Source organism: Pleurodeles waltl, chromosome 10 (genome assembly GCF_031143425.1).
Source record: "Pleurodeles waltl isolate 20211129_DDA chromosome 10, aPleWal1.hap1.20221129, whole genome shotgun sequence".
Taxonomy (NCBI): Eukaryota; Metazoa; Chordata; class Amphibia; order Caudata; family Salamandridae; genus Pleurodeles; species Pleurodeles waltl.
Window position 1 is genome coordinate 823385140 of NC_090449.1, and position 13808 is coordinate 823398947.

Below are 13808 nucleotides of genomic sequence, written 5' to 3' on the forward strand. Positions count from 1 at the left end.
AATACGTGGCTATTTTCACTGCGGGCTCCGTGCCAGCCATGCTGTGTACCATGGGTCGAGCCTTATAGCAAATCGCCTCCCACTCCGTGGGTGTGAAATGTCTCCCCAGTTCCGTCTCCCATCTCACCTGGCTTGGGCTAGATTGCGGGCTGCTGTGTGTAGCAGGTCATACAGGTCCGAGATGATGTGCTTGTCTGTTGTCTTAGTCAGTAACCATCTCTCAAACCTCAGGAGGGAGCAAGATGTTCCCTCACGAGTGGCTGGGTCCATCACCCAGTGATGAATCTGGAGATATTGCATTCTTTCAGTCTCAGGTAATGAGTAAACCTTCCCTAAACTTTCAAAGGGCAATATGCCCTCTTCGTCAAACAAGTGTCGGATGGAATGGCATGTTGGGGTGGACCAGGACTGGAAGGATCCCTGATTCAGGCCTGGCGTGAATTCCGGGTTCCCTACTATGAGGGTCAGAGAAGGGAAAGTTGTTAGTCCCCTAGTGCGTGCAACTTGGTCCCAGGCCTTTACTGTTACGCTAGTGATGAGGAAGGAGTACAGATCCCGAGGTCTATGGCAGCGCGTAAGAAAGGGGATCTTCCAGAGGGTGGTCCCCGCAATTTCTCGATCCATGAAGAGCTATCGCCTATCCGACTCTGGCCAGGACCACTCTATCAGGTATCGAAGTTGGGACACCCTGTAGTATAGCTGAAGGTCTGGGATTCCCAGTCCATTTCTCAGCGGGGGTTGGAAAGATAGGCGTCTGGCCATTCTAAGTTTCCCACTAGCCCATATGAAGTGGTTAAGTTTGCGCTGTAGCACTGGAGGGGGTGGGCGGGCCTCTGCTGGGAGCACCTGAAAGAGAAATAGGGCCCTGGGCAAGACCGACATTTTTATGGCAGCTATTCTGCCCAGCCATGAGATGGGATAGGATCTCCATTGGGTCAGATCTCATTTGACACTCTGGAGGAGGTGCTGATAGTTCAAATGTGAGGACACCGCAAACGGGTACTGCTGAGCCATTGACTCCACCGTTTCCTTCGGGAGCGTGAGGCTGAGAGCCTGTGATCTTGAGAGGTTTATGTTAAAACCCGACACCTCCCCAAAGGTCTCCACCTCCTTCAGAAAGACCAGGAGTGCCCTCAGCGGATCGTCCAGTGCCACTACCACATCGTCTGCATAAAGTGCTATCACGTGTTCTTCCCCTCCGAAGATGGCCCGTGAGATCTCTGGATTGTCCCTCATGCGCTGCGCGAAGGGATCTATGTAGAGAGCGGAGAACAGGGGGTAAAGCAGGCACATGGAATGAGGCAGATGTTGTCCCATTGACTCTAACTGAGGCCTTCCGATGGCTATACACACTTGTTTTCTAGGCTCAGAAACAGGGCCCCAGTCCAAAGTGCTCCAGGGTTGCCTGTAGATGGCTCTACATCTATCTCCTTCAGAGTACGTTGGGCGTCTCTAGTGCCCAGGAAGATGTTGATGCTGGTGTAGGTTTTATGTGCATGACAGTAGAAGGTGTAGTCCCTGGTTGTGGGATGCCTACTCCTCCACAGGTCTTTAAGACCTAGCTCCTCCAGTCTCTTTAGTCCCCTCGGCGACAGAGCTTCCGCACCCCCGTACCTGCCCCAGTCGTTGTTAAGGACAACATTAACGTCGCTCCCTACAAGTACCTGTCTGTCCTGCGTAGTCATGACCTCGCTCAGCGCACGGCATAGGAACCCCTCCTGCTTCTCACTGGGCGCGTAAATAGATGCCACACTCCATCCATAAAGATTTGCATGCATGCCTTTTTTCTTTCTGTCCTTTCTTTTCCCCTTCTTTTCTTCTTTAATTCCTTCTTGTCTTCTTTCTTGTGTTTCCTTTTTCTTTCCTTCTTTCTTTTTTGCCTTCTTTGTTCTTTCCTTTTTCTTTTCCTCCTTCCCTTTTTTCTTCTCACTGCTTTCTTCTTTCTTTCCTTGTTTTTCTTTTTTGCCTTCTTCCCTTTTTCTTTCCTTCTTTCCTGTCTTCTTCCCCTTTACTTTTGCTTTTTTGCATCTTTGTCCCTTGCCTTCTTTACTCTTTTCTTTCATACCTCCTTTTTGCCTTCCTTCCTTCTTACTTTCTTTCTTTCTTTTTGCCTTATTTCTTCTTTCCTTCTTTCCTGTGGGCATTGTGGCACCTACCCTAGGAAACTTAAACAACAACAACATTCTTAGCAACCCCGTCAGAGGGAGCCGGTTCCTCTAGCATAGCCCTGGTCCGTGGTCTGGATGTATGATGTCCCAGGTACCATTCTTCCACCAAGTGCCCCCTGCACCACCTCCCACCCCTTGCCACCGTCCCTCAGTGTCTTCACTCACCTCCTTATCGGTTGTCGCTGAGTCCCCGGTAAGGGACTCCAGGAACGCCCTTCGCTCTGAAGCCACTGTCTCTGGGTCAAGTTTGGTGCTCTTCAACAGGACTTTTTGCCAGTGACTGCGCTTCCAGCGCCTGCAATCAGGTCTTGGCGAGTGTGGATGGTCCGCGGAAGGCATCTCCAACTGCAGCAAACTACAGGCCTCCTTCAGTGAACGCAGTTGGTGGAGTCTGCCCTTTCATCAAAAGACCAGGCGGAAACGGTGGCCCCAAGAGTAGGAACCCCTTTGTCTTTGAGATATAAGGTGATCGGTCTAAAGTCTCTCCTCTTTTGTAGAGTAATTGCTGCCAGGTCCTGATAGAGGAGGAGCTGTGATGCTATTAATTGTGTTTCACCACTGCGCATAGTTTTGTTAAGTTTAGCTGCCTATTGGCTTAAACGTGGAGTTAGCCATTACATTCTGTATTCAGTTTAGCTGCCTACTGGCTTTGACATGGCATTAGCCATTACATTCTGTATTCAGTTTAGCTGCCTATTGGCTTTGACATGGCATTAGACATTACATTCTGTATTCAGTTTAGCTCCCTATTGGCTTTGACATGACGTTAGACAATACATTTGATATTTAGGTTAGCTGCCTATTGGCTTTAACGTGGGGTTAGACATTGCAGATGAGCTGTGTTTTTCCAAGCTGTGTTTTTCCACAAGATGGACCAAGCTGTTTTCTTCACACCAGAACTTAGCTGATAAGAGCACGTAGATTTTGTGTTTACCTCGCAATCTAGTCTGAGATCGAGTGAGCTCGGGAGAATTGGCCATTCTCCAAGTTTCTTCGGTTCTCACACTGAGTTTGCTTTTAAGGATGACTCTGGGCTACAGCAGGGGTAGATGGAATCTGCTTGACTTCAGACAGGAACGGAGACGTCAGTTGCCTGTCTCCCGTTTGGGTAGAAAATCTCTTTCTCGCAGTTGACTGGAGTCATCAACTTGCAGGCCCCAGAAAGATGAAGCTGAGCTATAGGCCCTATGATGATTAATTTTGACTTTTATGCTTTGCTTTGAAGTTATGCTATAATATAATCACATCTGTTTGCTGTGTACATTGCAACTGAGAAGTACTTTGATATATTTTGCTTTCATTGCTGCGACTACTTTTGAACATGTGCTTCCAATCTACTAATTTCGTCTCTCAGGAACCTTGTGGTGAACAATAAATGTCTTCTTTAAACTCAGAAGTGCATTGCAGAGAGGTTCTGTAAGCTCGGTTATGAGATAAGAGCAGGAAGGCAGAACAGGAGCGACTGCCCACAAAACCTCAGTGGGTACTGCTCCATCGCTAGCCAGAAAATACTAACCTTAAGGGGAAAATCACATACCAAGATATTCACAGGGGGTACATGGGCCGGTCTTGGAGGTACCACTCTGTGGACTGTCTGTTCGTATCTCCTTGCCCAAGTCCTCCCCTAGAATCTGGTGGAAGAGGGAGCCAACGTACTGGGCAAAGTCGTCCTCCTCATCCCCAGCTGGGGCTCCCCGAATGTGGATATTTTTCCTCCTCAAGAGGTTATCCAGGTCCTCCATGTGTGCTTGGAGCATGATTTGTTGCTCTTGTAGGCGGATTACTTCCTGCTGGAGTTGTTCTATCTCCTCATCTCGGTTGTGCTCGTGCTCCTCCAGGGTGTCTCACCTCCTTCAGGTCCTGTGACAGGTCGCGCTTTACCACCTGTACGTCTTCTTTCAAGGATAGGAATAGCCCTTCGAGGAAAGACTGCGTGATTGGGCCCCCTCCATCTTTGTCGCCCTTTCGCCTGTGTCAATGTGGGGGTGTCTCCCTCTGTGTTACCCTTCATGGTCTTGGTCAGCACATCTTTCACTGATCTGTCTTTTTTGGGGCGTGCCAAGGCCATCGCACCCCTCTCCCTCTGTCGGGTGCTGTCGGGCCCCTTCGCTCTGTCTTCACTCTCTGTTCGCAAGTCCCTCAAGGGTGACACACCGCCGGTCTGGTGTTGCGTTTCCCTCTCCCTCTTAGCCTTTCTCGGACTCTTGGTGAGGCTTGAGCTTGGGTCACTCCCGGGCACTGGTAGATCTCCTGTGGAGGATGTTCTATGGGACGGGCAAGGCACCGGGGACTGTCCCTCCCGTCTGCGGCAGCTCTCCTCTGTGGTCTGCGTTGTGGATCATTCTCTCGCCCCGAGTGAGGCCTCCCCCGTGCTCTCATCCACCCAGCCTCGGCTCTCACGCCCCTCCAAGGCAAAGGCCGCCTCCAAATCACTAGAGGGTCGCCCCGGCCAGGCCTATTTCTCTTTGGTCTCTGCAGGCCCTCATCGGTTCAGGGCCTCTGTGAGGCTTCCATGGGCAGCTGGACGGGGTGGGCGAGGCCCAGCGACCCAGCAACCCCACCACTCCTGTAGACCTACTGCCCTGTCTTGGGTCCCTGTGGTATACTCAACACCAGCTTGTCCAGCTTTAAGGTAGGGGGGCGCTGGTTAGCACGCCCTCGTCCACCATGCCGCTGCGTCCATGTGCTTCGGTGTGCTCTATGACCCGGGAGGGTCTGTAGGATCGCCTCGGGCCAGACTCCTCAGCGCTCCTTGTCTGTCGCTCTCCAGACGGGCCTCCTGCTCTCGCACTGTAGGGCTCTAGGCGCCAACACCCCGGATCCCGAGGCCTCCCTTGACCGTGGCCACCAGCTTATGGTTGAGCTCCGATGGGCGCTGCCATCTTAGGAGCTGCCCGATTGCATGTCGACTGGCTCCCCTCCGTTTGCCAACGGGCACCCGCGGCCATCCCCCACGCCTCCCTTTGGCTCCTGCTCTGCTCCTTCACATTGGGACGGGGAGGCATGTTCCAACTGCCCTGAGGGGGTGGGAAGGGGGCAATGGTTGGCAGGGACCGCGGGGGAAGGCAGACAGGCACGCAAGTCCATCTCACCTGTCCGCCATCTTGGGGCGTAACCCCTAGAACACTTTTAATATAATACAGACCCAGGCTGAAACCCTAAAATACAATTATGAGTGGAGTTGAGAGATTTTATTTAGAAAATCTCATATGAATTGGGGTACTAAAAACAACTTGAAAAACGGCAGATCAACTGGTTGCTGGTAAAAAAAAATATATATATATATATAGAAATTGACACTTGGTAGAAATCTACCCTTCCCCGGAAGAGTCTTTCTGATGCCAACGCAAGAGAAAACTGAGATCTTTCTGTATCTTAATTATGCTTGAAGCTGATTTATCTTGCTTAGCCTCTGCCATTCTGAAAACCTTTCCCATTTTGATATACAAAAAACTTTTATGGAAAGTCTTGTAGCCCAGAAGATATATGTCACACGTACAGCACAAATCCTAAATTTGATGACATTAACCTAGAAGCCTCAATAGGATGTTTCTTGGTCATTCCATTCAAGAGAACATTTACAGTTTTATTGAAAAAAACATGGATCGCAAAGAAGATTGCTCATCAGTCTGTGGTGTTCCATCTCAAATCCTTAAGATCAGGTTTATGTCAACCAGTCATCCAAATAACACTGGACAAATCTCTTTTCTCTGAGATGAGCAGCAAATTATAACCTCATCACCTGGGTGAGAACGTTCGGTAACAAGAAAAAAATTAGAAGTGGAAAACAAACAAAAAACTGTTGTATGAACAGAGTTCTCATAACAGACAAAAAGATCTTACCTATTTCAGAACCAGGAAGTACTCCAATAACGTTTTCACACGTTTTAAAGCCGAGTGATTATGGCATCCTGCCAGGGTGTTTGAGTCTCAGAACTCAGCGCTTTTCTGTTCATATCTGTATGTCCAGCTGGCACAGATGTACCTTAATGAGCAGAAAGAAATGCACTCAAACTGCCCCTGTGATGTTTCAATCTGCCTTTCAAAACGGGGGTCTTGCTGAACCCTGTTCTTTGGTTTAAGTTTTTCGGCAGCCTGTTATCTCCTGTGTAAAGTTTATTTAACATCTCCAGCCCTCTGAACTTCACAATCTTGCCCCCCCCCAATCTGGTAAGAAACCAACACTTTGAAAGGAAATGGGAAGCAGCCGCTGACATTTAGAAAAAAATATATTGGTTCTTTACTCTGACTTTGCACTAATGACCTTCCTTCTTTGTTTTAAATACTGAGTTCCAGGATGTAAAATACTTGAACTCAGTACTCTGTGAGAGAGAGAGTGAGCGAGTGTGTGTGTGTGTGTGTGCGTATATATATAACATTAGTATGTTGACAATCACATCATATGTATGTTCATACAAGGTGTATTGCATTAGTCAATTAGTCAAATCCTTCCGCTATGGTCACAGATAGGATGGATAGGAAAGCATAGAACGTTATGCTTGTTGATAATGCCTGTCTCACCATATTTTTGATGTAAATTGGGCAGTCAAAAACTTTGGGTCTAAAGTGCCTCTCTGAGAGCTGTTTGTGAGGTATTGTTTGTAATGCAGAAGTGGATTTTGGATTCTCCAAAGCTGCCAAAATACACTCTAGAGCAGAGGTCTCCAAACTTTTTAATGCCACGCCCCCCCAGCTGAAAAATAAAAATCATAGGGCCCTTTCCTCAGAATTTTTCACAATTATTGTATAAAGATGGCAATGTTTAAAAATGTCTAGACCTATTTAAACATTGCACGCAAGTACTGTTACTTTTTTAAAGATGCAATAACAAGCTTCTGCTTAAAACAAAGGCCTGTTATTTGTGTAATGCTTCTTTTCGCCAGAGTCTGCCCCCCCCGTGATCACTTGAGGCCCCCCTAGAGGGGAAAGCCCCAATTTGAAGACCTCTGCTCTAGAGGGATGTCATTCAAGAACAAAAGTGTCTTTATAGCAGTTTTCTAGACATCAGTTTTTCTCTTGTGGTGGCAAAAGTCAGCTCTAGTGTCTCTTCCGCCTTTCTTGCCATATGAAAATGAGTTCCCTATACAGAGATCAAACAAATTTCTAGTATTTGTTTTATAATTTTTTCTTCAGTGTGATAGCATCCGACTCACTCTATTTAAATTTCTCCCTTTTTTTCACAGGGTGAAGGAAATTGTAATGCACATGATTCTGAACCAAGCAACCTTTCCAGTCAAGCAAATTTCTGTGGAACCTGAAGATGTTCTACCAGAAAAATTCTCAAAAATCCGCTATCACCTTTGCAGAGTTCTAGAGATAATGGAAGACACTGGCAGCAAGTTTCGAGATGGCTAAGTACTTCATGCCATCAATGCACTTCTAGTGTAGCAGCCACACCTTTGACAGACTCCACCAATTCCGCAGTACGACATTTAGTGCGAATTGACTAAGGCCTGATCTAGTTGATGAGATAGAAAAAGTGGACTTCTTTGCAAAAGCGATTTTCAGTTGGTATATCCTGAAACTGAACCAAAGGGTTAAGGAATGTGGATAAAAAAATATCAAAGACTAAACCCGACAGTGCAACTGGGTGTCTGATGGGAGCTACTACAGTGCATGCATTTTTGTGATCCAGCCTGATGCCTGAAGAATTTTCAAAGATACGAATCTGTGGGAATCAATACATACTATAAAAAGAGGGTTTTGTTTGTTAACAATCCAGAAGGCAGGGAAATGCTATGCTGGGTTATGTGTAGAACTAAATGCTATGAACAAACCTGATTTTATGTAGAAGAAAGATTGAAAATAAAACAGTACTTCACCTTGAACTATTGTGGTTGCCACCGTCCAATAAACAGCCACCTTCTTCAGTTAAAGCATCTTTCCAGAAGGGATGTTTAATGAGGGCTGGCCAATTTAACCTGTAGAAAGGAAAAAGACAGTTTTAAGAAGAACATATAACCACTCGACAATCTAGTGAGTAATTTAATTAACTCAGCAAATCAATCAAATGAGAGATCTATTATAATAAAACTTTGACTCATCAAAGCATCCAAGCCACCGCAATAGAAGTACTCAATTTGATTGTTCCATTTCCATAGAGGAAAAAAAAATACAGTGGTACTGAACCCTGCCTCTCAAGCTGATATTTAACAAGAGCTGTTAAGGGCTTTAACAGAGGAAAGGTTCACAAAAGTTTCAACAACAGAGGGGCACATATATGTTAAGAATCAAACTGGTAGGGGTTATTGCCAAGTTATGTTGCACATAAGTAATTAAAGGTTCCTCACCTGTATTATCTCATAATTTAAACCCGTAGTCTCCCTTACATTACCAATTTATTTGAACATTGCTGCGGGGCTAGGCACTATGGACACATGGTTGCGACATACATCCCTAATAAAGATGTAGAACACTGTTCCCATGATCCTCTTATACAGTCTAACTCTAAACAGGAAAGCTGCACTGAACTACGAAGAGGACAGCGATCTTCATGTTATTTGCTCTAAACTTCACTTTCAAGAAAAAAAATTGGTTTGGCACACCACAAATGATACAACAGTTATTTTTTTTACATTTAACGTGCGAAATGTTAGTATTTCAAGTACTGAAAACAATTGAATAGGGGCTGGGGATATTAAGGAGCGTTTTTATTTTCTTACATCAGTTATTTGAAGAAAAAAAAACACATTTCAGTTGGATTTGGATAACTATCTTAAAAGAAAATTCAAACAGCACCGGAAAAGACAATAGTTCTGGCATTGGCTGCCCGCCATTTGGTTCTATCAGTGCTCGTTTTGTTTTGGCATGGTTTTTGAAAAACATTGTTGGGGAATCTACCAAGCCTTTGCCTAAAAGGCGAACTATGTTCGGTTCTCAAAAAAGCTCCTTCTGAAAGGGCATAATGCCGTCATTCACTTTGAAATGAGCCACTGCTTTAAGTAGGCTGCCCCACTGCCTCATACTGTATGTTGTAGAAGCTAAAATGAAAAATGTGAATGACACAGTAAGAGACCAATGGACGAAGAGGGTGGTCTCAGATCCCAATAAGTATATTATACATCTAATTTAGTAAATTCTAAGGGTTTTGGAAATCGCCTGACCTAAATATGTGTTTTGCTATTTTTTTCTGATCAAAAATCTAGTTTGTGAAACTTAACACGGTGTCAGTGCTCAAGCCTAAGCAAACAGGGTCTGTGGTGGAGAGAGATGGGAGGTAAGTGGTGTAAGCAGGGGAGAGTTAACCCTCCAAAAACTTTGATGAATTTTATATTCTTTGTTACCTTTATTTACGTATATTATTCCAAGCACACAAAGTGCTATATTTCAGAAGCATGAGTGAAACGACTAAGGCTGCCTCAGTACGCCAAACTCAGCAACTGCCTGAAAGCTGGTATATCGAAAAAGAACTCTTACGGAATACTTATAGAATAGCTTGACTCCCTTAGCGATATATTTTTCAAATGTTTGCAAGCTTCGATAAAGCCAGAGGCGCTAATTTGACCGGTACTTAAACTTTAGGCCACAGGTCAGAATCCTGATGGACCAATAGAAGCTTCAAAGTTGCAAACGTAGTACTTTTACTTTGAGTAATAGAAAAAAACTCTTCTTTACACAGCCACAAAAGGCAAAATGATGGTAGAAAAAAAGCTATATTAAAAAAACTATTATTTTCGCAACCAATTTCACGGTCCTAAGAGTTATGTTGCTTTGGAAACAATGCAAAGAGGTGTATTCCATTACTTAAAAGGGATACGTTTCAGAATATATTGTACTGTATCATTTGCTACTCAGTTTTTCCCCAAGAATAGCTCGATCTTCTAAATCAAAAGCAGCATGGAAATAGACAAAACAACAAAAAAGATTGCTTCTAGTCTCGGGCAATAGTCCACATGCTAAAGCTGTGGTCCACCATTTCATGCCTTTCTTTGAAGCCCCTTTGTTCGACAGGCATTAAAGCATGATCTTTTATCCAGCTCTTCATGTAATTTAAAGTTGCAATCAAGATGTTTAATCCTACAGCAAGCAAATTTATAAAGCTATAGTTTTTAGGCTGGCTGGGCAATCTTTTTAGGTAGAGTCTGCGACAGAGCATACAGTGCATTCACTCTCGCTTGTGATGGTATTGCTTATAATAAAAGGGCTGGGGCCCACGGGCCCACCCATTGCTTACCATTTGTTGTCACTCTATTTTGCTGTCTCTTACTCGGCCAGCATCCACCAGATGACACTTTTTTCTTCTATGGACCCTGGACAAAGCGCAGATTGATTCATCATGATTAGAGAGCCTACGTTGCACATGCTGGGATTAAGGTACTATTTCTTCTTCCTCCTCCTTGCTTGCTCATATCCCAACCCCCTTCTTCGTCCTTTCTTGGGCACCCAGCATTATGAAAAGCACTATGATGTGGCACTAGTACTGGCCGCATCATAGCGCTTTTTTCAGGCATTAAAATAGCAAGTAGTCCTGCGACATCTTTTACACAGATACAGTTGCTGAAAGATATCACTTAAATGACTGAAAAACACTTTAAAGCAAGCAGGGCAGCTGTACACAGAAGACCTCCGAAACACCATACAACACTGTAAACAGCTAGAAAGGAAATGGAGAGCTAGACATGCCACCACCGACAGAACCACCTACAAGTCTGCACTCAGACGGTATCACCAGCAAATGACAACACAAAGACAAAAACAATAGTAGACCACATTAAAGAATGCTCCAACAGCTGCAAGGAGATCTTCTCGATGGTCAAGGATTTCACCTTGCCCTTAGCCGGTATCACTAACATAACTGCCCCCCTGCAACTCAGTGACAACCTATCCAACGTCTTCCACAGCAAAATCACAAGCATCTACAGCAACTATGCACACCAACCCAACCCCAGAAAACTCATTGCCAATCTATCCACCACCAACCAAGATGGCCATCTGACCGGATGGACAACCCTCACCAGAAACCACACAGCGACAACCATCCGGACTACCCACTTAGGGACCCCAAAGGACCATTGCAGCCATCACATCTACAACCTGGGAACATCACGGATCAGCACCACTCTAAACCAAATACTCAACACCTCCATCACATTCACCACTTTCCTGATAGATTCGAAATCAGGGCCCTCCTCAAGAAGGCCACAGATGGCCCGAATCAACTGAGCAACGTCTGACCCATCTCCCTGCTTCTCTATCCAGCCAAAGTGATTGAGAAGTCCACCAAAAAGCAACTCACGACCCACATCGAACTTCACCATCTGCTAGACAACACTCAATCAGGATTCAGAAAGAAACACAGCACCTAAACAGCACTCATCACAGCCGCTGATGACATTCGAATCATCCAGGAGTGAGTAGATACAGAGGCCCTCATCCTGCTCAACCTCTCTGCGGCCTTCAACCCTGTCTCCTATAACACCCTCATCAGAAGACTCCACGACAATGGCATACAAGGATCCACTCTCAAGTGGATCTGTTCCTTCCTCACAGGAAAAACCCAAAGAGTCGGGCTGTCACCCTTCATATCAGAGACCAAGAAATTGATATGCGGAGTCCTACAGGAAGCATCCCTCAACCCTACCCTTTTCAACATATACATCACACCACTTGTCAACATCATCTGATCACAAGACATCACTGTCATCTCCTATGCCAATGTCGCCGAACTCATCCTCTCATTAACGGACAAAACAACCACCGCCAGAACCATTTCATCAACTGCATGACTATGGTAGCAGACTGGATGCAAATCAACTGCCTGCAGCTCTGCTCTGACAACATGGAAGTACTGGTCTTTGGCAACAATATCTCCCCATGGCACTCCACTTGGGGGCCATTGGAGCTAGGACCAACAACCACACACAGAGACCACGCAAGAAATCTAGGGCTCATCCTGGATGACAAATTCAATATGACGGCTCAAGTCAAAGCAGTGTGCACCTCCTGCTTCCACATCCTACACATGCGCCAAAAATCTTCAAATGGTTACCGTCACACAAGCACTCATCACCAGCAGCCTGGACTATGGCAACACACTCTATGTCGGAATATCCAAACAACTCCTACACAGACTCCAGACCAGCCAAAACACCGTACTCGACCTCTTATGCCACACCCACATCAAACTGCACCTCAGGAAGCTTCAATAGCTCCTCACTCAGAAGCGCAGCCAATTCAAATTCCTTATGCACACATACAAAGGTCTAGACAACACAGGACCAGAATACCTGAACAACTGCATATACTTTCACCACACCACTAGACACCCATGCTCTGCCTCACTCTCACTCCCACACATTCCCTGCATCTGCAAAATCAAAACTGGAGGTCACTCGTTCTCTTACATCTCACGCACGAAATGGAACAACCTCCCTGTACACATATGAGCCTCACCTCACTGCTTGAGTTCTGCAAGAAGCTGAAGACTTGGCTCTCGTAGAAGGCCACAAAACTACACACATGCCCTAGCGCCTGGATACCCTCTCAGGTGATTAGTGCGCTATACAAATCAACCTAACATAACATAATCCTGTGCCGATATAATAGGTTTCAATTGTGTTGGCAACAAGCATAGAGTGCACTTATCACAGATGGCTCTGAGGCCTTCCGGTGTCAGAGGCTCATAACTTTTAGCAATGTCGATTCTCTAGAAGCTCGCCTTCCCATCCAAGAAGCTTATTTACATTCAACACTGCATGTCGCCTTGCTTTACTGCTAAGCTGAGAATGAGGGCTTTTAATTATGCACGCCGCATTGATAACATAAACATTGGCAAAGTCAACAGGTCTGCTTTTTGGGACCCATCTGCTTTGGCAATGCTTGTCTTTAATATTTACTATGCTGAATTTTCAACCAACTGGCAACATCCCTGGAAAAAAGGGAAGCTCTGTTCGACACGATGCCAGCCTGACAAATACGACACACAGGCATGTATTTTATAGAAGGCCCATATTTCTTTTTTACATAGAGCATTTGTTAAGGTCACCCCACTGTGTCTGAGTCAGGTTAATTGTTTGCTCCTTGATTTAACTGAGTTTTTTTGTAGATATAAGTAGCATTTGCCTTCCCATCCTACACTGACACGTCTAGAGTCTTGTGACTGCCAAGATAAAACATACAGGTTCTGTTGTGCAAACAGAGGTTTTGAACAGTTGTTTACATGCGATGTGTTGCCTGAAAAAGTATACAGCGGACGCATGTGGTCTATGATGGGGACTGGGCCTGTCCCACACATCCTGCCTTCGTGCATCATTTTTGTGGTATCTTAAAAAGCAAGCAGCAAACGCATGCTTCAAGGATTTAACTTGTAATTTGGACATAACACTGAAGAATTTTACATAATCACAATTCACCTTTATACAACACTTCTTTGCACTGTTTTGCCGTTTGAGCCTATCTGTAAACAAAAGCCGGTACTATTACCAATGTAACTAATAAAAGAAGGCTGGGTCAATCCTACCAGTATGCAGTTAGCACACAAACCTGCTGTGCTACCCTCCTGACGTAGATTTCTGAAGGGAGAATCGCAGTGCACAAAGGTTACCATTACATTTACATTTATATGATAATTGGAGCAGCAGGTGAATTTAAGTAAGCATATTAATCATACTGCTCAAACCTGGGCTCTTGTAGGAGGTGATG

At 45.2% G+C, this 13808-nt stretch overlaps 1 protein-coding gene across 2 annotated transcripts in view; it reads right to left on the minus strand.

Moving 5' to 3' along the window:
• ULK4 (unc-51 like kinase 4) overlaps window positions 1-13808 on the minus strand; it is a 1615551-nt gene that overhangs the window by 1411568 nt on the left and 190175 nt on the right. For both annotated transcript variants that reach the window (XM_069211486.1, XM_069211487.1), the window contains exon 9: window positions 7991-8089. In XM_069211486.1, coding sequence (XP_069067587.1) covers window positions 7991-8089 — 99 coding nt within the window. The remainder of the gene's footprint in view (window positions 1-7990; window positions 8090-13808) is intronic.